The sequence below is a fragment of the Aulonocara stuartgranti genome, assembly GCF_965226115.1.
Source record: "Aulonocara stuartgranti genome assembly, chromosome: 3".
Classification (NCBI taxonomy): Eukaryota; Metazoa; Chordata; class Actinopteri; order Cichliformes; family Cichlidae; genus Aulonocara; species Aulonocara stuartgranti.
The window spans coordinates 28,849,594-28,872,125 of NC_138941.1; the positions used below are offsets into that span (position 1 = coordinate 28,849,594).

The 22,532-nt window shown below is 39.5% G+C and overlaps 2 protein-coding genes and 1 long non-coding RNA gene across 3 annotated transcripts in view; 2 read left to right on the forward strand and 1 right to left on the reverse strand.

Annotated features, from left to right (window-relative positions):
* The window catches only part of LOC309702113, a 226,520-nt gene that overhangs the window by 106,449 nt on the left and 97,539 nt on the right, over positions 1 to 22,532 (forward strand). The gene's annotated exons all lie outside the window — the stretch shown is intronic.
* Positions 692 to 22,532, reverse strand: part of LOC309702104 (interferon-induced very large GTPase 1-like) — a 23,792-nt gene continuing 1,951 nt past the window's right edge. The window contains exons 2-5 of the mRNA XM_082526529.1: positions 13,617 to 13,676; positions 13,417 to 13,525; positions 13,189 to 13,299; positions 692 to 5,399 (exon numbers count right to left, since the gene is read on the reverse strand). Coding sequence (XP_082382655.1) covers positions 730 to 5,399; positions 13,189 to 13,299; positions 13,417 to 13,525; positions 13,617 to 13,676 — 4,950 coding nt within the window. The 3' untranslated portion in view covers positions 692 to 729. The remainder of the gene's footprint in view (positions 5,400 to 13,188; positions 13,300 to 13,416; positions 13,526 to 13,616; positions 13,677 to 22,532) is intronic.
* Positions 8,802 to 12,038, forward strand: LOC309698186 (uncharacterized protein; the record flags this gene model as incomplete). The annotated part of the gene is made up of 5 exons (XM_082520490.1): positions 8,802 to 10,325; positions 10,902 to 11,026; positions 11,302 to 11,401; positions 11,507 to 11,616; positions 11,850 to 12,038. The coding sequence occupies exons 1-5, from the start codon at positions 10,244 to 10,246 to the stop codon at positions 12,036 to 12,038; spliced, it is 606 nt and encodes a 201-aa protein (XP_082376616.1). The 5' UTR covers positions 8,802 to 10,243.

Genomic DNA, 22,532 nt, shown 5'->3' on the forward strand with positions numbered 1-22,532 from the left:
GTGTCTCTAAACCATCTTGGCTTACAAAGAAGCTTACAGACTACTGGCAGGAATGTACACCAAATAACCAAATCTTTACTCACTCACTGACATAAACCTGCTTGGTCTTCGCTGCAAATTTAAACCTGTCATCTTCTTTTTACTCTTTTCTTCAATCTGAAACTTGTAAAAACTACTTAATGCCTAGAGAAAAGAAAATAGTGGTAAATGATAAAATTTATTTAAAATTATAATATAATAAAGAGTGATTATATACCATTTATTTAAAAGAGTTAGTTACAAATCTGATATTCAATGAATTTCTTTAAAAGTATGAAAAGTTGACATCATTGTTGTTTCAAGATAAGAAAACCAAAGACGTCTTAATTACAGTAAGAAAATCACAGCAGTAGATGACAAAACTTTCTTCAAAGATTAAATTGATCTTTTAAAACAGAGTATATAACCTTTTGACAGTAAAATGTTGCAGAACCCAACCCAAACCCAAATAAAATCGTTTCAAGTCCGAGATATTATTTTTCTTTTTTTTCTTTCTTTTTCTTTTTCTTCTTCTGTTTTCCTATTGTACCAGTTTCACAGGAAGACCAAAGCATCCTACAGTATGGGCAGTAATAATATCCAACTTTGGCATATATTATTTGGAGCCTTCCTTCTATAGCAATAAACCAAAATGAATTTACATTATGTCCTCTGTACACTAGAAGAACAGGAAGAAGGATATCAATTGTTTTACTTGATGTTAAATGATTCTTTGAGACTTTTTTCTGCCTGATTTTTTGTGATTTGTTTCCAGGCTAATGGAATATCAGCAGGTACTACATTAAATTCTTTGGCAAAATTATTGTTGTACTTTGCCATCACATATTTCCAGTAGTCTGATGCCTCAAGGCTCACATCTGAAGGGATATTCCAGCCTTGGTAAATTTTATTATAATACCCGTAAAGGTGCCTATGATGGTTTACAATACTCCTGGGGAAACGCATCATAGAGCATGTATCAGTGATCAGTATTTGTGTATTTGGCCAACTGAATCCTCCGAGACCTCGAGGCCGATGCATTGAAGCAAAGTGCACAGTATGACCTCCTCCTCCTGCATCACAGGGAGCTTTGCAGAGTGGACACTGTTTGCCACAACCAACCAGTTTGTTGAAAAGCTCATTCTGGGGCTGCACATGGAGATGCTGTAGTTTCATTTCTATGTTTACATTTTTAAACTTCATTCTCAGATCTTGTGCAATGTCATTCACAGACACTGTGAGCCAGTCAGCAAACTGTTCCTTGTCAGCATTGTTCAGTATGTTCAGAAAAGCACCAAGATCATCCTGGGAAATGACCAGTTTGTCACCAAGTTCTTTACAAATATCTTCAACAAATGTCATAAAATCATCACTCTTTCCTGTTTTTGCCTTGTTGATTGCATCATTTATGCTTCTGATACATGACTGCAGATGTCGGTCCTCAAACTCAGATATTGTTGACATAGATGAAAAGCGCTCCACTATTTTGTTGTGAATCCATGACTTTATATACTTCTCATATGAGCAAATATAGCTCAGATAGTTTTTAAAATCATCCTTTGAAAGTAAATCCAGTAAAAGTGAATACTGGAAGGACATTCGATTGCTGAACTGCTCACATGTCAGCATTTCACCAGTGATATCAGGTCCCAGACATCGACTAATAAAATCTTCAACAGCAGGCTTCAAACATCGGTTGGTGAATTCTTCTGCCTTCTTCTGACACTGGTCTCTTTCATGGAAAACATCTTTGAAATCATCACGAAACTTTTCCTTGTTTTTCATCAGACATCTGTAAGGATCATTTTCTTGGACGAAATCTTCGTGCATTTTCTGAAACTCTCTGGCTGCAAATCCACAGATGTGTTGTTTCAGGGAAACTTCAAACTCAGTGTCTGTCTTAACATCTTGATTGCTTTGTAATTTCTCATCAATGATGTTGAGGATCTCCTGGATGTAAGTATCTGAGTAGTGTTTTTTTCTTTTCACTATTTCTCTCGCAAACTGAGAGCAAACATTGATGATGCTGTCAGCCAGTTTTTGTACAGCCATAGTGTGATCATGAATGATGAACCACTTCCTGGGTTTGTGTTTACATCGGTTGTAGAATCCTTCAGGTGTATATTTAAAAGGCTCTTTTCCACAATCCTGCAGACTTTTTTTACTTAATAATTCACATGCATGACTCCCCCTGTGTGACAGATTTATCCTCAGGCAGTGAAATGTGCTGGTGATGACATCTATGATCTTTTGTTCAGAAAAAGAAAGCTTCTTCAGAGTTTCATTCCACATCTTGTCAAATTCTTTGTCCAGCTCTTCATCACTCATCTGGACTTTTTTCTTTCTCCACTTATTTATCAACACATGAACTGCCTTTTCAATCTCTCTTTTATGATTCTCTTTGATTTTATCAATTTCTCTCATCCCCTTTCTGTTTTCTGCTGCTGCTGTGAGCTGATTAAAAACAGATCTCTCCATTTCCTTTCGAAGGCTCTTTGAACTGTTTGAGAATTCCTCTTTGTATCCTTCAACCAGATAAACATGACCCTCTGTTTGCTTGAAATAATGTGTAAGATTTTCTAGAAGTTTTGTCTCCCATGTGGACAGCACTGTGGAGGCTTCACTTTTCAAAGATGTGAGAAATTCTCTGATGTCAGAAGATTCAGATTTTACAGCAAATGTACCAAAATTGGAAATTCTTCTTTCTGCGTTTGTTACCCAGGTGTACATTTCTTTTTTGAATTCCCACTCCCATTTGTTAAATTCTGTGCAGAGTCTCATGTATGCATCAGCTACTAGACTGTTTCTGAAGCTGAAGATGAAGTTTTCATGCTTTACTGCAGTCCACAGACTTGTCACCCACTCTTTAAAATCCGTGATATCATTAGCAGATGACTCACAGTTTCTCAGCAGTTGGATGATGTGTTTCTTGAGCTCATATACAGCCTCACTGTAGCCTGCATTGACTGGTGCCATTGGTGGGTTTCCATTCCAGAGTCCAGGAATGTACCAGTTCCCAGTGTCTGGACTGTACTCCATCACATCAGTGAAGCTCTTGTTCTCCTCTTTCTTTTCCATTTTGGCTGCTGCCTGGGTCATCTCATTCAACTGTTCCAGGAGCAGTTTCCTGTCTCGCCAGTTCCTTTCATGGGCTGAAACATCCGACACATTCTGGTGAACAAACACACATTTAGGCTTTTTGCCCACCTCTTTCATCCTGAGAAAAGCATGCACAACTATTTGTAAGATGTCCTTCATTTCAGTTGAATTCTCCATTGCAACATTGACAATAGTGACATCACTCAGCCCCACAACAAGTGTAGCAAGCTCATTGTCGTGCTCATAGCTGTTGTCTAGTTGCGCAAGTTCTGGTGACTTTAAGCCCTCAGTGTCAATGATCAGCATGAAGTCACAGTTTAGGACTTTTTTCATGTCTTCATTGATTTTGATGAGCAACATGAAGGCACCTCGAGTACATCGACCACTGCTGACTGCAAACTGCACTCCAAACATGGTGTTAAGGAGAGTGGACTTTCCTGTGCTCTGAACTCCAAGAACTGTGACTACCAGGATCTTTCTGTTTGGAGAAACCAAGTCACTGAGCTGAGAGAGAACATCACTCACCCATCTGAGAGGGATGTTGGATGCATCTCCATCTACAAGCTCAAGAGGAAATCCATCAAGCAACAACTCTGCACACAGTTTGGGCAGATGCTGCAGCTGTTGACGTGCTGGATCTGTTTGTGGAAGGGACAGTGAGGCTTCATAGATCTGACCCATTTCACGGAAGAAGTGTTCAGTCCCCAGTGAGCTGTTGGAAATTTGTCTGTCAATTTCTTTGATCTCCTCTTTGTTCGCAGAGTTTTTACATTTTTCTTTATATTTCTCCCGAAGTTCAGACAGTTTTATACGAGACATGTTATCGAGGTTCATTCGCATCCATTTCAGGAAATAAAACCTCTCTGTTCCTGGGCTTGATATTGCATTAATGAAGCATGTCATAGCTGTTGACATGTCATAAGAGTTTTGTTTTTTTCGTAGTCCTTTTTTCCTTTTCTGAAGTTCGCTTTTGTAATCTTCTATATTTTCAGACCTGATATGTTGAAGTCGAAATTCTTCCTTCTCTAAGCAGGTCAGTTCTTTCCATATTTCACCTTGCCGTGGAAGCTGATCTTCTTTGTATTTATGGATGTCTTGAATTTCTGCAGTGATGGCTTCTGCATTTGTCTTTGCAGTCTGACACTCTGGAGAGTCTTCATCAACCAGGATCCCCAGTTCATGGGCAATTACTGCCATCTGCTCTATTGTCATCTTCATCCTTGCGTTCCTAACTACATCTCTGACTGTTTCCCTCAAACTTTTCACAAAGTCTACATCATTTCTTTGTTTTGTCTTAATAATGATGTTGGTTTTGGTCAAGCCCAACGTCTGCACTAGTTTTTCCAAAGCATTTGTACTGTTGTGCTTGCTCTCATAGTTACCCACTAAGAAGATCTGTGCCTTGTGGTGTTGGTTAGTAAGTAGACTGCACTCAGAGTCCAAATGGTCAAAGAACACAAAAACTGCTGCAGATGTCTGACACAGAAAGGAGTATTGTGTTTCAAATGAAGCAATGTCCCCACGAAGGTTAGCTACAGCCACTGGCTGACTGAAAATATCAATGTTTGTGTTTCCACCAGGAAGATACCAAGTAATTTCAGTCAGTCCGTTGGATATTCTTCTTGGACTGTCACCACACTCCATGTTGTGATGAACAAAGGTGTCATGGTACTGCTGAGAATTGCTCAGAAGCTTATTGAGAATCTCTGACTTGGACAAGGAGCACTCACCCAGTCTGACAAAAGAGATCATTGGAAGTTCAGAGAGAACGATTCTGTCTTCAATGAAGCCCTTGGACTCTGACAGAGACTGAGGTCTGTACTTTTTAACAATGTCTTTCATGGCCCACAGCACGAGTGTGCACTGATTGGTGTTACAATTTGGAAGCAGCAGAGGAACAGAGAACTGACACATGGACATTTTTAGTGCCATTTCCTGCTGCAGAAAACCATCAGAACACAGAAAGAGAGCAGTGATTATATCAAGAGGGTTCACCTTGTCATCTGTGTTTGTACTGTTAAATAGATTTTCAAAGGATAACTTTGTATTCCCTGATGTATTGTCACTGCATGAATTACAAACTGAGGTACATGTCACATTCCTTGCTGTCACATTAACCATCATCAGTTTCCTTAGAAAATACCAAGGAAGGTCTGATTTCTGATTCCCGGGTTCATCAATAAGAGTCTTCTCATCAATCTCAAGTATTTTTCTCAGTTGTATCTTTTCTCTGTAGTACTGCTCCAAGCCCAGATCTTCCAATAACCTCGCCAGCTGTGTCTCTGTGGATAAAAAAAATGGTTGTTATTTCTGGAAAAACAACCAAGTCAGCTACATTGGGATTTGTTTTATGTAGTTTTTGTCTATTATATTTGAACACTCAAAGCGCTTTATACAACATGCCTCGTCAACACATATTTATACAAGCACTGTTTTCTACACCTAAATGCGTTCTGTCTAATCTTCACACTCTAATGAACACAACAGAGAGCAACTGGAAATTGTGTGTCTAATCATACATTTCAGTTTCACAGTTGCTACAATGAACAAACCCAGTTAAAACGTAACTACCTACTCTGTCTACTATCTACTCAGGTTTTACTGAATACACAGGTCAACATTTTTTTTTGTTTTTGTAATGATCCGAAACCACAATATAGTTTTCTAAACGAGTTTTTCATGCAGATTTCAGATGTGCTTTCAGATTTTTCAGTCACGTCAACTTTTTTAAAAATTTGTAATATTAATTTGCAATGGATTTGCATGTGTTAGGCGCACACTGACGCACACTGTGGCATAGATATAATGATCATTGTCAGTGACTTGTGGATGCCAAGAAAATTTTCACAGAGCCACTCCGAACTCGGCTGATGAGAGAGTTTGTTTGAAGCCTTTATCCTGCAAAACAGACTTGATCTGTGGACCTGTAAATATCCCTTCCTACATTTTTGCAGTGCTTATGTCTGACCAAGAAGCAGAAACTTGGCACTCCTTTTTCATGGCTCATAGGCATCTTGTGGCTGTCAGTTAGGCTTGACATAATGTTCTGCAGTAGATCAGCTGTCCCACAGCCAAAGGAATCAGAATTTGGTAAGTCCTCCTTCCATTCCCACCAACATACCAATCAACTTCAGATCACAACAGATGTTCCACTCATGAGTTTTATACTCAACTGACTCAAGCAGTGTCTTCATGTAGTCATAGGACTTCTTTAGATGAACAGAATGGCATTTGGGACACTCGGTTTGGCTTTTCCATTATGAAGTAGGACTGCCTTCAAGCTTCTTTGTGAAGAATCAATAAGGAGATGACATTGAGCTAGAAAACACTCTTGTGACAAACTGCTGGAGAGTCCGTTGATGTCATGACAATAGCACAGTGAGCCGTGAGCAGTGAAGAACGCTGTCAAGTTATCACTTTGACTTCTGTAGTGAGTTACAGCAACACCCTTGGCCAGCAAATGCTTTTGCTTAAGCCTCAAAGCAAGAAGTTTTGCTTTGTCTTTCATCAGATTTTGATCACAAACAACTATCAGCTCTGCTTGTGTCAAAGTCTCTTGTTTGTAAATCTTGGTTGTAAATCTACATCGGGGACCTAATCAGGATCTGATGACCCTGGACTTTAACCAGATGCACCATTGACCGTGTTCCTCTTCACCTTCTACAGAAGCTACTACATCATGTGGTGGTACAGGAACAAGCAATGAGTCATCATGAAGAACAGGCCTTATTGCAGAACCCAGGCTGCAATATACAATGTTGTTCTTATTTTTGGCTGAGAATCCTGTTGTATTCACACGGCAAAACTGGCAATCAATGACATAATTCCTGCCACACCACCAGGATTGCAGCTGGCATTGCTGCCATTCAGTGATTTAGCCAATCCATTTAGCCAATCCATTGGAACAACTGTTGCAGATGACATGTGGAGCCCAAGATTGATCCTGGTCCCCCAGCGGACAGCCAAAGTACAATTTGTGTATCTTCTTGTATGTCTGTGATAACTGGGCAATGTTGTGCTGTCATTGTGAATCAACCACACACATAACAGAATCTGTCTGGATGATTAATTTTTAGGCATGTTAACAACTGAAATCAATCACAATTAATGCCGTCTGTAAAATAAAAGACAGGGAGCTGTTGTTAAATCTGGTAATACGCTTAGGCTAATTATACCAACTATCATGCAATATATAACTAGCTTCATCACTAACCTGCACATGCCAGGGAAAACTAAACACAGATGTAAAATCAGCATGAAAAACACCACAAACCGACACAAATTTATCTGTGATGATTTTGAACTGTTGACCTGTGTTATTAGCTTGGTTGGGTGCTGGTCAAACCCAAACACAAGGAGGTGCACATGTTCAGTGATATTATTTGTGAATAGCCTGTTGACCTTTCATACACTGCACAACATGTGTTTGCATGCGAAATCACCATCAGATTTTTATGATGTATTTTTGATGTATTGGCCAATTATCACCATGCACATGTTGATCACTCATATTCTAAATCAACAGGTTTGTGCTAATATACAGCCTGAATACAGCCACACCTCCATTTCTCTGTACAGGGAAATACATTTACCTAGAGGTGAAGTTATAAGATTGGTTACTGAGCTATAAGCAAGACACCTGTACTTTAAGGCAAAAAGGAAGGAGAAAGTTCCACTGAAGAAACCTAGGTTTCCAAAGTCCAAGAAGGAAGTCAAAAAAGGCTAATAATTAATATTATCGTTATCATCATCATTATTATTATTAATATTATGGAAGTTGTAAGATTTAAAATCATTTGAAATTTGAAACCATTTACACTGCAAAAAACGATTTTCAAGAAAGTAAAAAAAACCTTGTTTATGGACATTTTTTCTTATTTTTTGCCTAAAAAGAAAATATATTCTTAACAAGCAAGTTTTGGACAAGAAAATAAAGCTTATTCTAGGAAAATATGTCTAACTTTTCCTTAAAAGGATATTTCAGCTCATCTTGAGCTTTATTTACCAGTTACAAGGCATGACAATGGTTTGGTTGAATTTCCAGAATAAAAATAAGATTATTTTTCTCATTTCAAGAGTAAGGGCATTTAAACAGCTGCTCAGTTTAAGAAATGTATTTATTGACACTAAAGTTTAATATAATTGCTGTCAAGTTTGACACAATATGCAGTATATGAACAAAGGCAGGAACTAAAAGCACATGGTAAACATGAAATACAGGCCCATTTGAAAAACAGAAACAGCACAACTCATTCACTTTAGGCCATGTCAAACAGAATAATAGATCAGCATCAGTATATCTATACTATGGCAATGCTAAAATCGCATTCAACTGTCAGAATTTATAGGAAAACAACAACTTCATTTTAAAAATTGTCACAAAACTGTCCAAAACAATAACCTGAAAATACTGTTCATGCATGTAAAGCAGTGTACCTTTTATAAAACATATGTTGAGCTCACGTGTAGTCCAATTACATCACCCAGGTAATATTTCATGACCGCACATGTCATATCTTTGTGTGTGAAACTGTAATATGGAATGGAATCTCATATCATATCATTGTTGGCTGGCTTTCCACCACTGAATCAGTCCTGTATGCCCACATGTTACTCAGATTTCTGTTCACTGCTGATGAGGGTTCCCTCCTAGAACTGCAATTGAGATTGGTTGATTAATTGACTAGTTGCAGATAAGGAAATTAAATACAAGGTACACTGATAATTTCTAAAAAAATTTAATGTCAGAAATATACTGCATTTTATAATTTACTCTAAAATATGCATGTTTTCAAGCTGAGTTTAATAAATGGATATTCATTTAATGCTCATTGCTATTTGGCAGCTTAACTGTAGTTTAAAAGCCTTGAAAAATCCTCAAAAACCTAAAATGGGAAAGCTAAACTAAAGAACACAGGAAACATGGAAAATGTTGCAAAAACCTTACAACCTTGAACAAGGAACATAAGACATGAAAACATCAGGGAGGGAACACAGATGATAACACAGGAGAGAATACAGACGATCCGACAAAGAACACACTAAATATACACACACAAAAGGAAACGAGGAATTGGCAGACAGGCACGAAACACAGCTGACACTAATCAGATGAGAAGAGACCAGGAGGAAGCAAAACAGAATACACCGATGCAGGGCAGGGACTATCAAAGTAAAACAGGAATAAACACGAATATCGAACCAGGGACAATACACTGAAGACAAGGGAGGTACAGAGAACACCTAAACACTGGAAATAATTAACAAATAACTAGGAAACTAACTGACACAATGAATATTAATAAACACAAACAACCAAGGAGACTGCGGACCATGACAATCGGTTTATTTAAAACAAAAGTTTAAAAAAATACAAAATGTTGTTTTCTCTAGTAGAAGAAATTAAACACTATCAGAATATTCTTTATAAATAGATAGCATTGTTGTGGATTATAAGGAATAAGCATTAACATATCTACTGTTAAGCTGTAAAAACAAGTAGACATCTAACATGAATATTTTATATGATTATTTTCAAAGATATTAAAGTATATAGTCAGTCTCACCTTACAGATTTTTGTGTCCTAATCGATCCGCTGCATCGTCCATTGGCAAGGTGGTCGGAGTGTGTTCGAAGAATGTGATACCAAAATTAGCTGTAAACACGATATTCTTTGACACATCCATCTATGCCACAATCTTCACGGAAATCTGGACTATGGCTATGTGCAGAATTAATATGACTCAGTAGGGATTTGAGGGTCAGACCCACAAAAACGATGTAGATAACACAGCGCCAAATCATTTTGTTTTACTGGTCTGTGAACTACTTTTCCCATAAAGTCAAGATAACCAGGATTATTCCATTATGGGGTAGGAATGGCTATCCTAATTCAGTGCCTTATAACAGCTGTAGTAAGTAACAGCACCCACACGTCAGTATTTACAGAACATAATCTAACTAAATAGTCAAATATTTAAATATATATCATTTTATAGGTATAAAAGAGCGAACTAAACTATTTCCGTACACAACCCCATACTCCTGAGTTGGTACAGCCCACCTTCCCGCCTCTAGCTCCGTGCCTAAGCGGTTGGATTGCAGGATTTTGGGGTCTGGGTGTAGATGCGATACAGTTGGTACAGTGTGAAGAAATTAAGGCACGCTATGGAAAAACTGGACGAAATAACAATTGCCAACCTGAAAGGTATGTGACTGTTTTGTTTTTTCTATGTTTTGTGTTCTGGTATGTTGCATGTTAAGTCGCTAGCATGGCAGGCTATACCCGGTTGTTAGCTTAGCTTAGCTGTGCGGTTAGCTTAGTTGCATTAGCATTTTTAAATATGCTAGTGCAGAAAGTTATGAAAGAATTCATGTCCAGTTATTAGTTTCAGTGTCTGTGAATTTATTCAACAAGTGTGCAAAGTGCCATAAGTTAATGCCAGTTTTACAGAAATTGTGGGAGTTTCAAATTTCTATTAGTGAAGTTATTTCATTATATACTTTAGCCCAGGAAGCAAAAAAAAAACAAAAACATTTATATGTATACATGCATTTAATTGATGTATCACAAATATATTACTTTTACCAGTCAATAGGAGGAAGGTAATTTAGAACCTGTGGAGCAGTGAGGAGGGAGAATAATGGAATAGAGTCATGGTTTTAAATGGTAAATATTAAATTATGTTTCCTATGTATCCTGTCTGTTACCCAAGCAAAGCTGTCAGCTGGCTTGCACATGAGGATAATGCAATGTAGTGATAATTGGAAACTCCTATTGCAGAAGCAAATGTTGGAGAAGACCTGCTCTCATCACTTTCACGAGATGACATCAAAGATCTGTTTCCTGGTCCTGAACATTGCCTCAGGCGTCGGGCTCTATGGCTTGCAGTGCACAAATGTGAAGAAGTAAGTTCTGTCCTATCGCTGTGTGACAAAACTGAGAACACACCAGCTTGTTTTATGCAGTTTCAAATAATTCCACCAATACTCACTTAACAGATAGACAGTAGAATCTTCTTTAGTTTTGATTTAAATCAAGTGGCCTACACATTTATTAAATATACATATTTTTTATTGTTCAACACTTTACTGATATTTTGTTGTACTATCTTTCATATTTAGAGACCTAAAGTTCTTGTGCAATTTTATGTGAAATTAGCCCTATGTACACTGTATTTTAGAACAAGACTGCTGCTGAAAAAACGCTAACAACTACTGGAGATGGTGACTTCTTCAGAGAGGAACCCAGCACTTACCTCCATCCAAAAACTTTGGATGGAGGTAATGCTACAGTATCTTGATTTGTCTACATTTATGCTTTGCAGATTACATTATTTGCAATGTTTAATGGTGTTGCCCTGTCTTATTTTTCTTTTTTCAAACCAGTGGAACATGCAGCAGCTGTGTTCAGAGCCCTTCCCATGCTTTTCCCTTCCAGCACAGTACCACCTAAGAAGCTGGGCATCTGTAGTGAGGCTTTTTTCCATGTCCTAAAGGTAAGGCTGCAATATTCTATGTGTATATATTGTTGAATTTTGCAGTTACTCATGTTTTCATTTTATATATTTTACTGTGGAGTCAGTCAAATATTCTTAAAGTTCAGATCCCCATAACATGTTGATGTTAATTAAAACCTACAAAAAAAGTTGATCTATTTTAAACTGTAATGCAACTCAAAAATTGTGTTTCTTACAGTCTTGTTCTAATACTCTTTTTTTCTGTCATGTAGACTTCAGAAGACCCTGTAGGCTACCTGCGTCAGCGACCCCTGGCTTGTCCAGTTCTGCTTGTCTCTGAAGGCAACTGCATGATAGCTGTTGGAACCACACCGGTGAGCACTTTTGACCGGAAGGATCTTAATGAGGGACTGCTCTATCTGATGGCATATTACTATGCCCTCCACCTCACATATCCATAGTGCATTTCCACGCTGCTGTCTGTCTTGCAAACTGAAATACTCAAAGACTCCATCCATGACCGAGATTCAACCCCCTCTTACAAGAAGGCGCTTGGTGAGTGGAAGTCATTCATTGAGTGAGTCTCCCAGATGACAGACTCCATCTGCCTTGTTTATCAGACTCAGTGTTAGTCAGTGAGGTTGTTTTTTTTTTCTATAGAAAAGTTGTTCAAATGTAAAACACATGTTTGTTTGTGTGGTCGTTAAACTTGTTCTTCTAAAATGTTATGTAATATAGGATTTGAAATAGTGATTGTTTTAAGCTTCAGCAAAATTTATTTTTGATACCAGCCATGAGTGTGTTATTCATTTTAAGAGTATCTGGAATATGCACTTCTTATATTGGCCATGTTACACAGTACCCTGCTGAAATGTATAATTTTAGGCATGATTCTCCTGGAACAGACCTCAGTGAGTTACTGACCCATTGCTGTGTCAATAAAAGCGCAAAATCTAAGAGTGCTTTTGCTGTCTTAATTTAAGATGAATTCCCTTATTTTTAGTAGCTTTTTGAAGAGATGGTGTCTTATTCTCAGGAATTTTTGCTGATTATTGTTCTCAGAGTCGAAACATAATTCTTATAGTTAGCTCAATCAAGAAAGAAACAATTCAGTTTTAAGAAAATTTGTCCTATAGTAAGGTGTTTTTTTAATGTGAAAAATCTAAATTAAGGTGTAGAATCTTAAAGTAAGCAAATAATTCTTGAAAACAGCTTGTTCAAGAAAGCATAATACTCATTTTAGGTGCAGATTTTCTAAATATCAAAGTGTCTTTTACTTATAATAAGTCACATTTTCTTCAAATAAGCATACATTTTAGACAATTTTGTCTAGTTAAAAGGCATATGGCAGTTAGATTAATTTGCTAGTTTTAAGAATTCTAGTCAAGCAACTTTTGCTTACCCCATTTTTGCTCAAAACAAGAAAAATTTGTCAGATTTAAGAATATTTGGCTTGTTTCAAGTATAGCTGTTTTTGCAGTGTACATATAAATCTTTTCTTTTTTTTTTCTTCTTTTTTTTTTTACACTGTGCGCGTTGCGTCCATGTATTGGTAATTGAATTTTGTGAATTTTTAATCTTTTGGAGGCTATTTTTCTTTCTTTTACTTACTGCAGCTGGTCATGATGTAGCTCTCCAGTTCACCAGCAGGAGCATCCAAATGCTGAGGCACCAACTCACTGCTGATATGAAACGATGTTGTCTTCATGCAGCAAGAAGGAACTGTGTTAATGATAATGATAATTGAAATATTGATGATATTAGTAATGTTTTTTACTCATCATTTGATATTGTGAAATTTTAGTGTTGACCAATGAAAAGCATAAATCAGATTTTTACCTCCTGTAACAATGTGGTGACAGGTCTTGCAGGTAGAGCACGGTGCTAATGGAGGGTCATTTACTTCCTCACAGTACAGCTCAAAAACTGAGTCCTCATCATTGATTATCTTTTGACAAATTATTTGAAACACACACACACATAATATATATTATTACACAGAGATTATGTAATGAGGACATCTTTTTCATTTATTTTACCTCCATCGCTTTTAGAGACTCTATAGTCAGCTGTTGTTCCAGATTTAATTCAGCTTCTCTCTGTTGACAGTAAAGATAGCCAAGTATTAAATGTTTTATGCCCAAAGACTATTTCTCACATTTTGAAAAAGAAGAAAAGGAAACTGTGTTGTCTTCTCCTTTAATTAAAAAAAAACAAAAAGAACAAAAAGAACCCCAAACTGCCATTATAACACTGAACATGGTTTTCAGGTTCCTGTGCAGCTCTGGGCTCCAAAAGCTGTGGGCCTGCATTTCTGCACACATTAGTCTAACACACCATTTCATGATGTATGATAGACTGTGTTCACTACTTTTCTCTAACTATCTTTTTCTATTAAGATAATTTCCATTTCGTCAATTTAATTGCAAGTTTTAAAAAAAGCATTCAGATTTACAGTTGAATAATTGAAAATGTAAAAAAATGAAATTGATGTCAATAAAAGAAAACGAAAATAAAAGATGATGTTTAAACGTTTTAATTTAAAAAAATGTCAGTATTTTTTCTTTTATCCGTTGGTGCTGGAAAATCCTGGATTTATTTTTTTTACCAGTTTTGATCTTACCTTGTATGGACATAACATCACAATTTAAAGCAAAGTTTAGACTTACCTGTAAACTTATCTTTATAAAGCAGATGTGCCCTTGGTAAACATGATATGTTGTAAAACAGTTTCTTTCTATAGTATTTCTAGTAAAATTGATCTCTCAATGCTGTAGACAAATGTCTTTCTCAAGGGAAGAAAAGCGAGAATGCAGTCCAGGATCACGCAACCCTTTTAAACTGCTGGGTGAACACTTTCAGTTTCACTTAGGATCAGCTGATTCATTGTAAAACCTTTCACAGTAAACTTCCTTAGCTGATTTACTGCAAAGTTGTCTGTTGTGTTGCAGATTAAAGACATGAAATATGTGGAATACATTTATTATATATATAATTATAAACTTCAGGTTTAATTTCACAGACGAAAGTAAGAATTACAATAATTTCACATTTCCACAAACACACTTTTATTAAAGTAGCATGATCTAACTGAGGTGTGGAAGACAAAACATTTATAGCATTCAGGTCTCTTGTATTGAATACTTTTATTGTTTTTATAATATTATTGTTATTATCTTATGACAGGATTATGATAAAGAGCAGCTCCACATTGAATTTTATTCAAGATAAAATTCAATGTGGAGCTGATGGGGAAGAAAAGTAATTAAAGTGATTTTGGTTTTTGGTGCCAGACAGGCTGGTCTGAATATTTCATAAACTGCTGATCGGTCTTGATTTCTGCTGTGACATTTAGATGTTAGGGTCAGAACTTCTATCAACAGTTCATGCTGCTGTTGCTGATGTACTTTATATCACTGAGGACCATCTGAGCAGTTATTTAAATGCCGTTGCCTGTCTGAGTGTTGCTGCTGACCATCTCCACCCCTTTATGAACACAGTGCACCCACCTTCAGACAGATGTTTCTAGCAGCATAAAGTTCCATGTCCCAAAGTTTAAATCATCTGGTATAATGAACATTAAAAGGAGTTCACTGAACTTAAATGGCCTCCACAGCCACCAGATCTCAAAACAAGAGTGTCTGTAAAAGTCTGCAGCAACTGTGTGATGCTTTGCTATTTAACTCACTGACTTACTCATTACCCATCATGACTCATTACACTGCTGGGGTAATGTTACTAATTATTTTATTTTATGTTTAAGATTTAGTAATTTGCAGCTGTGGGTGGACAGTGTCTGCAGACTCACATGAAAAGTTCTTAAAAACTTAGAGACTGGAAACAAAAAGATCAAAAGAGGAAAAGGTTCTTTACGTCTTCACTGACAAGAGAAGTCTGAGAGACAGAAGAGTTTATTCCACTCTTACAGTTATATTATTAACATTATTTGATTTGATTCCTAAAAATATGAATTGTTAGGTACCTTCTTCTCTACCTGAATGTAGCTTATAATAAAAAGCACTTAGATTGCTCAGTTAGAGTAGAAAAGTATAACATAAATAAGAAACGTTCCATTTACCAGTTCGGCATCCCAGGTGTTGGTGAGTGAGCTGGGTGAAGTAGCTAAGAATGCAATGCACACATGTGTGGGTTCACTTACACAATGTCTACAAGTAGAGGAAAGTCATAACTTAAATCTGCTGATAACATTGATTGAAGTCATCATCCCTCCCTGACTCTTTAAGGTCTTTATGCGTGTGCTTTCAGTCTTCACGTGTCAAGTAGTTGACACAGATTAACTCTGACATCCAGGAAATGCCAACAGCGAGGAAACAGCCGAACAACAAATGAACAAATTCTTCCTTCTCTTATTTTTCGGTTCATGCTTCCTTAATTTCTTTGCTCTCATTTCCTTGAACCTATCAGTATATCTTAGCTCCTCCCACCAGAGAAGTGAGCAAGTGAAGCGAGAAAAACATGTAGAGAGGAGCTAAGAGGCTTTGAACAATATCAGACATCCTTGCTTTAGTCGTTTTAAAGCAATGCCAGTTAAATATAGCACATCCATTGTTTCGTTACAGCAGAGTATACTAAAGTATTTGGTTGGGTCCGTGTGATAAGTGAGACTTTTAAGTCTGTGCCAGAGACAGAATAATTCTCTCATCCAGGAAATACTGAATGCAATTTAACAGTTAACACATAAACAAATTCTTCCCCCTCTTTTTACTTTTTTTTGGTTTCTACATCCTTGATTCCTTTGCTCTTATTTCCCCAATCATCAAATTGCAGCTCAGTCCCTCACACATGACGAGTGAACAGACAAGGTTAGAAAGACATGAAGAGAAAGGAGCTAAGACAACATACACTGAACAAAAATATAAACGCAACACTTTTGTTTTTGCTCCCATTCCCCATGGGATGGACGTAGAGACCTAAAATTCATTCCAGATACACAATATAACCATCCCTCCCAAACAGTGGTCACAAATCAGTCCAAATGTGTGGTAGTGGGCACATCTGCTATATTGAGATAATCCATCCCACCTCACAGGTGTGCCACATCAGGATGCTGATCTGACATCATGAGTAGTGCACAGGTGTACCTCAGACTGCCCACAACAAAAGGCCACCCTGGAATGTGCAGTTTTTTGCGCTATTGGGGGTCTGGGGACCCAGAACCGGTCAGTATCTGGTGTGACCACCATTTGCCTCATGCAGTGCAACACATCGTCGCATGGAGTCTATCAGATTGTCAATTGTGGCCTGTGGAATGTTGGTCCACTCCACTTCAATGGCTGTGCGAGGTTGTTGGATATTCGTGGGAACTGGTACACGCTGTCGTATACGCCGGTCAAGCACATCCCGAACATGCTCAATGGGTGACATGTCCGGTGAGTATGCTGGCCATGCAAGAACTGGGACATTCTCAGCTGCCATCTGCCCTGAACAATGTGAACCATGATTCATCCGTGAAGCGCACACCTCTCCAACGTGCCAGACGCCATCGAATGTGAGCATTTGCCCACACAAGTCTGTTACGGCGACGAGCTGGAGTCAGGTCAAGACCCCGATGAGGACGACGGGCATGCAGTTGAGCATCCCTGAGACGGTTTCTGACAGTTTGTGCAGAAATTGTTTGGTTGTGCAAACCAATTGTTCCAGCAGCTGTCTGGGTGGCTGGTCTCAGACGATCTTGGAGGTGAACCTGCTGGATGTGGAGGTCCTGGGCTGGTGTGGTTACACGAGGTCTGCGGTTGTGAGGCCGGTTGGATGTGCTGCCATATTCTCGGAAACGCCTGTGGAGACGGCTTATGGTTGAGAAATGAACATTCAATGCACGGGCGACAGATCTGGTTGACATTCCTGCTGTCAGCATGCCAGTTGCACGCTCCCTCATTGCTTGTGGCATCTGTGGCATTTTGCTGTGAGACAAAACTGCACATTCCAGGGTGGCCTTTTGTTGTGGGCAGTCTGAGGTACACCTGTGCACTACTCATGATGTCAGATCAGCATCCTGATGTGGCACACCTGTGAGGTGGGATGGATTATTTCAATATAGCAGATGTGCCCACTACCACACATTTGGACTGATTTGTGACCACTGTTTGGGAGGGATGGTTATATTGTGTATCTGGAATGAATTTTAGGTCTCTACGTCCATCCCATGGGGAATGGGAGCAAAAACAAAAGTGTTGCGTTTATATTTTTGTTCAGTGTATATTCATGCCTCTGAGCCATTGAAGCAAAGTCAGTTAAAAATTATGTTTGGCACAGATGCTGCTGCCCATTGTTTTGTTGCAGCATAATCCTACATATTTACAAAGTCCTGTTTCCACTCCCTGTTTGTTATGTCTCTTTTATACATCATTGGTAAAAAACACTTTGCTCAGGATATAGTAGATCCTCCAGATCTCCCCTTTCCTGGTGCATTTCAGAAACTTAAATGTGCTTTAAGACGGCACATTAAGACTGATTACTGGGTCACACCCTGCAGCACAGAAAAGAAGGGAAGGCAATGAATAGATAGTGAATAGTCCTGTTCTTCATACCTGTTTTAGACAGTAGGGTGAGCAGTTTAATCCTTCACCTGTATTTAGGTATAAGAGAGCCATGTCTGCTTTGAGAGATCGGTTATTGTGATGGATTGTAGTTGTTGAACTTGGATGATGGCCGGGCGGCTAACTGAGCTTCTGGCCGGGCGGCTAACTGAGCTTCTGGCGATAAACAGTCTTTGTCCTGTGCCGTACAGAACATCACCCCTGAGTAAACAGTCCCACAGTTCAGACCAATAATACTGTCCTGTCCACTCACCACAGCTGGCCGCTCGGAAATCCCCAGGTCCGACTGTGGCGAGGAGCATTGGCAGCGTGAGCGCCGTTTCCCCCTTGAAGGCTGGGTTGACGGGCCGGGCAGAACATCCTCTGTCGGACCGGGCAGTGAAGCATGAGTTGCAGGGTGGGTGGTAGCAGCCGGGGGGTGAATACGGAGTCCGTTCAGAATGAAATTCTGTGCGAGCGGGTGAAGTGAGCTGAGCAGCCAGGGGAGACCAGAAACCAAGCGCTGTAGCCGATTAGCCACGGCTTGGCGAAATTCTCTCCCCTCGTGCTCCAGCCACGCGTTAATTAATTTGTCCACGGAGTAAACTGTCATGATATGAGTGAACAGTTGTTGTTTAAGGTGCAGTTCATGTGGAAGCCACCGGAGGGTGGTAGAGAGATAATAAAAAAGTGATGGCTAAAACCTAAGACGGTGTCATGTCTGCTCCCTGAAGTAATATCGTAACATGGTGTCAGAAGTGAACTGATAAGGCTATAGAAGAGTGTCGCACACATGGAAGGGCTTAAGCCGCCAGCTGGACTTGATTTGCTGCAAGGGAACCTCTCAGAAAATTGGAGACGGTTTCGGCAATGGTTCGAGCTGTATCTCGCGGCTACAGGAGGTGCTAGCAAGCCACCCGAGGTACAGTCTTCACTATTTCTTCACGTTGCTGGAGAGGAAGCGGTTGAAGTGTATAATACCTTCACGTTTGCGGAAAATGGTGATGAGCATAAGCTGACGAAAATAATGGAGAAATTTGAGGAATACTGTAGCCCAAAGAAGAACATAACCTATGAAAGGTACAAGTTTTTCACGTGTGAGCAAGGGGATATGCCAATTAGCCAGTACATCACGGAGCTAAAGCTAAGGGCCAAGTCATGTGAATTTGGACAACTGCAAGAATCCCTCATCAGAGATCGGGTAGTGTGTGGAATTACATCGGATGCAATGAGAGAAAGGCTGTTAAGAGAAGATGCCATTACTCTCGAAAAAGTAGTTCAGCTTTGCATTGCAGCTGAGACCACAAAAGCTCAAATCAAGCAAATGCATGAGGAGGATCACAATGCTCAAGTCTCTGCACATGAAAGTAAAGACGTAGATGCAGTGAGACATAAGCAGACATGTAAAAAAGACAGACAAAGTAAGATGAAACCGAACGAAAAAGACCAAGCAAGCACGTTTAATTGCAAACGATGTGGAACTAAGCATGCATCACGCCAATGCCCTGCTTATGGCAAACAGTGCAAGAACTGCGGGAAAATGAATCACTTTGCCAGAATGTGTAGATCGAGAAAAGTGCACGCTGTCGCCGATGAAGCTACGGATCAGCAGGCAAGTCTGTTCATTGGAGCTGTAAATGCAAAAACACAGACACGAACAGATGAATGGACTGTAGAAATAAAAGTTGGCCACAAACCTGTGAAATTCAAACTTGATACTGGTGCACAAGCTAATGTGGTTCCCTACAGTCTACTACGAAGAATAGGAAATAAGCAAATGCTTAAACCCACAAATGTCAGGTTGTCAACATACACCGGAGACAAAATAGCAGTTAAAGGAAAGTGCACTTGGGCAGTGAAATACAAAAAGAAAAGTTTTGCTTTGGAGTTCATTGTCGTAAAATCAGAAACCAAGCCAATTCTGGGAATTCAAACATGTGAAGAAATGGGACTCATCAAGAGAGTGATGGCACTGAATAAAAGTGATGAAATGGACATCTTCAAAGAATTTGCTGATGTGTTTGAGGGGATAGGTTGCCTTGAGGGAGAACACACCATTCAAATTAATGATAGTGTGGCACCAAAAGTTCATCCACCGAGAAAAATCCCCGTCACTTTGAGAGAAAAACTCAAAGTAGAACTGGACAGAATGGGAAAAATGGAGGTGATTACAAAAATTGAAGAGCCTACCCAGTGGGTAAATCCAATCGTCATTGTGGAAAAGGCTACTGGACGACTGAGAGTCTGCCTAGATCCACGTGATCTCAATACAGCAGTCATGAGAGAGCACTACCAGTTGCCAACAGTTGAAGAGATAACGAGCCGACTGGCAAAGGCCAAATACTTCACTGTGCTGGACGCAAGCTCAGGATTTTGGCAACTTAAATTGGATGAAGCCAGCTCTCGTCTCTGTACATTCAACACACCTTTTGGTCGTTACAGATTCCTTCGCCTGCCTTTTGGAATTAATTCAGCTCCAGAAGTATTCCACAGGACGGTGAGGCAGCTGTTTGAGGGGATTGATGGCGTTGAGACATACATAGACGACCTTTTGATCTGGGGAGAGACTAAAGTACAGCATGACGACAGACTGAGGCAAGTGCTGGAGAGAGCAAGAGCAAAAAATTTTAAGCTGAACAAGGACAAATGCAAGGTAGGCCTGGAGGAAATTAAATACCTTGGCCACATCTTCTCGGCAGATGGTTTGAAACCAGATCAGAGCAAGATAGAGGCAGTAAAGAAAATGCCTACACCAGAGTGAAAAAAAGATGTCGAGCGATTTCTGGGTATGGTCACATACCTAGCAAAGTTCATTCCAAACATGTCGCAACACACAGAGCCATTACGCGGCCTTACCAGAGATGATGCTGCATGGCAGTGGGAAGGTGAGCATCAGCACGCATTCAACAAATTGAAAACAATTCTTACTGAAGCTCCTGTGCTCAGATACTATGATGTACAGCTTCCAGTAACACTATCTGTCGATGCTTCTAAAAGTGGACTCGGTGCTGTCTTACTACAAGATGGCAAGCCAGTTGCTTATGCATCACGCTCATTAACAGAGACTGAACAGCGTTATGCACAAATAGAAAAGGAGATGTTGGCAATTGTGTTTGGTGCAGAGCGTTTCCATCAGTATGTGTACGGAAGAGAAGTGAATGTGGAGTCAGATCACAAACCACTAGAAGTGATAATGAAAAAGCCGTTGAGCAGTGCTCCAGCAAGAATACAGAGACTCCTAATGAGACTGCAAAAATATCAGGTACAAGTACAGTACAAGCCAGGAAGTGAAATGTACATCGCAGACACATTATCCAGAGCATATTTGCCAGTGACCAGCTCATCTGATAATGAGATAGAAGACCAGGTGCATATGGTAATTTCCAACTTACCTGTGACAAGTGCAAAACTAAAGGAATTCAGAAAGGAAACAAGGAATGATATGACACTGACTAAACTTACTGAGACAGTTCTGGATGGATGGCCAGAAACAAGAAACCAAGCTGCAACAGAAATCCAAGCGTATTGGAATTACAGGGAACAAATTTCAGTAGTGGATGGAGTTCTGTTCAAAGGAGAGCAGCTTATTGTTCCTGCAGCACTGAGAGCAGAAATGCTAAAGCGCATTCACGAGGGTCACTTGGGTATTGAAAGCTGCCGACGCAGAGCGAGAGAAGTACTCTTTTGGCCTGGAATGTCACAGAGTATCACAGAGATGGTGAACTGCTGTGATGTGTGCAGTACTCACCAGAAATGACAGAACAAAGAACCACTACATCCACATAGTGTTCCTGAAAGACCTTGGCAGAAGATAGGTGTGGACCTATTTACTTTTGACCAGCAGGAATATCTCCTCTTAGTGGATTACTATTCCAAGTTCATTGAGGTTGAGTGGCTGAAGTCAGACACAAGAAGTGCAACAGTTATCACTCATCTTCCTGAAACGGTGATTTCAGACAACGGACCACAGTTCAGCTCCCGTGAATTCCAAGACTTTACAAAAGAGTGGGAGTTTTGTCACAACACAACGAGCCCCCACCATGCGCAGTCAAACGGAATGGCAGAGAGAGGAGTACAAACAGTGAAACTCTTGTTAAAAAAGGCAAAAGCCGAGGGGAATGACCCGTATCTATCATTAATGAATCTGAGGAGTACACCGTTGGAGGACATTGGAGCGTCACCAGCCCAGCTGCTAATGGGTCGACGCATAAGAACAAGACTTCCAACAACATCGCAAAGATTGAAACCCCACATGGTCACTAAGACAGTGCAGCAGTTGTTAGAAACAAGACAACAGAAACAGAGAGAATACTTTAACCAAGGAACCAAAGCACTTAAGCAACTGCAGGTTGGTGACACTGTCAGAATGTGGCAACAGGGTGTATGGAATCCAGCTCAGGTGACAGGTTTGTCTGAACA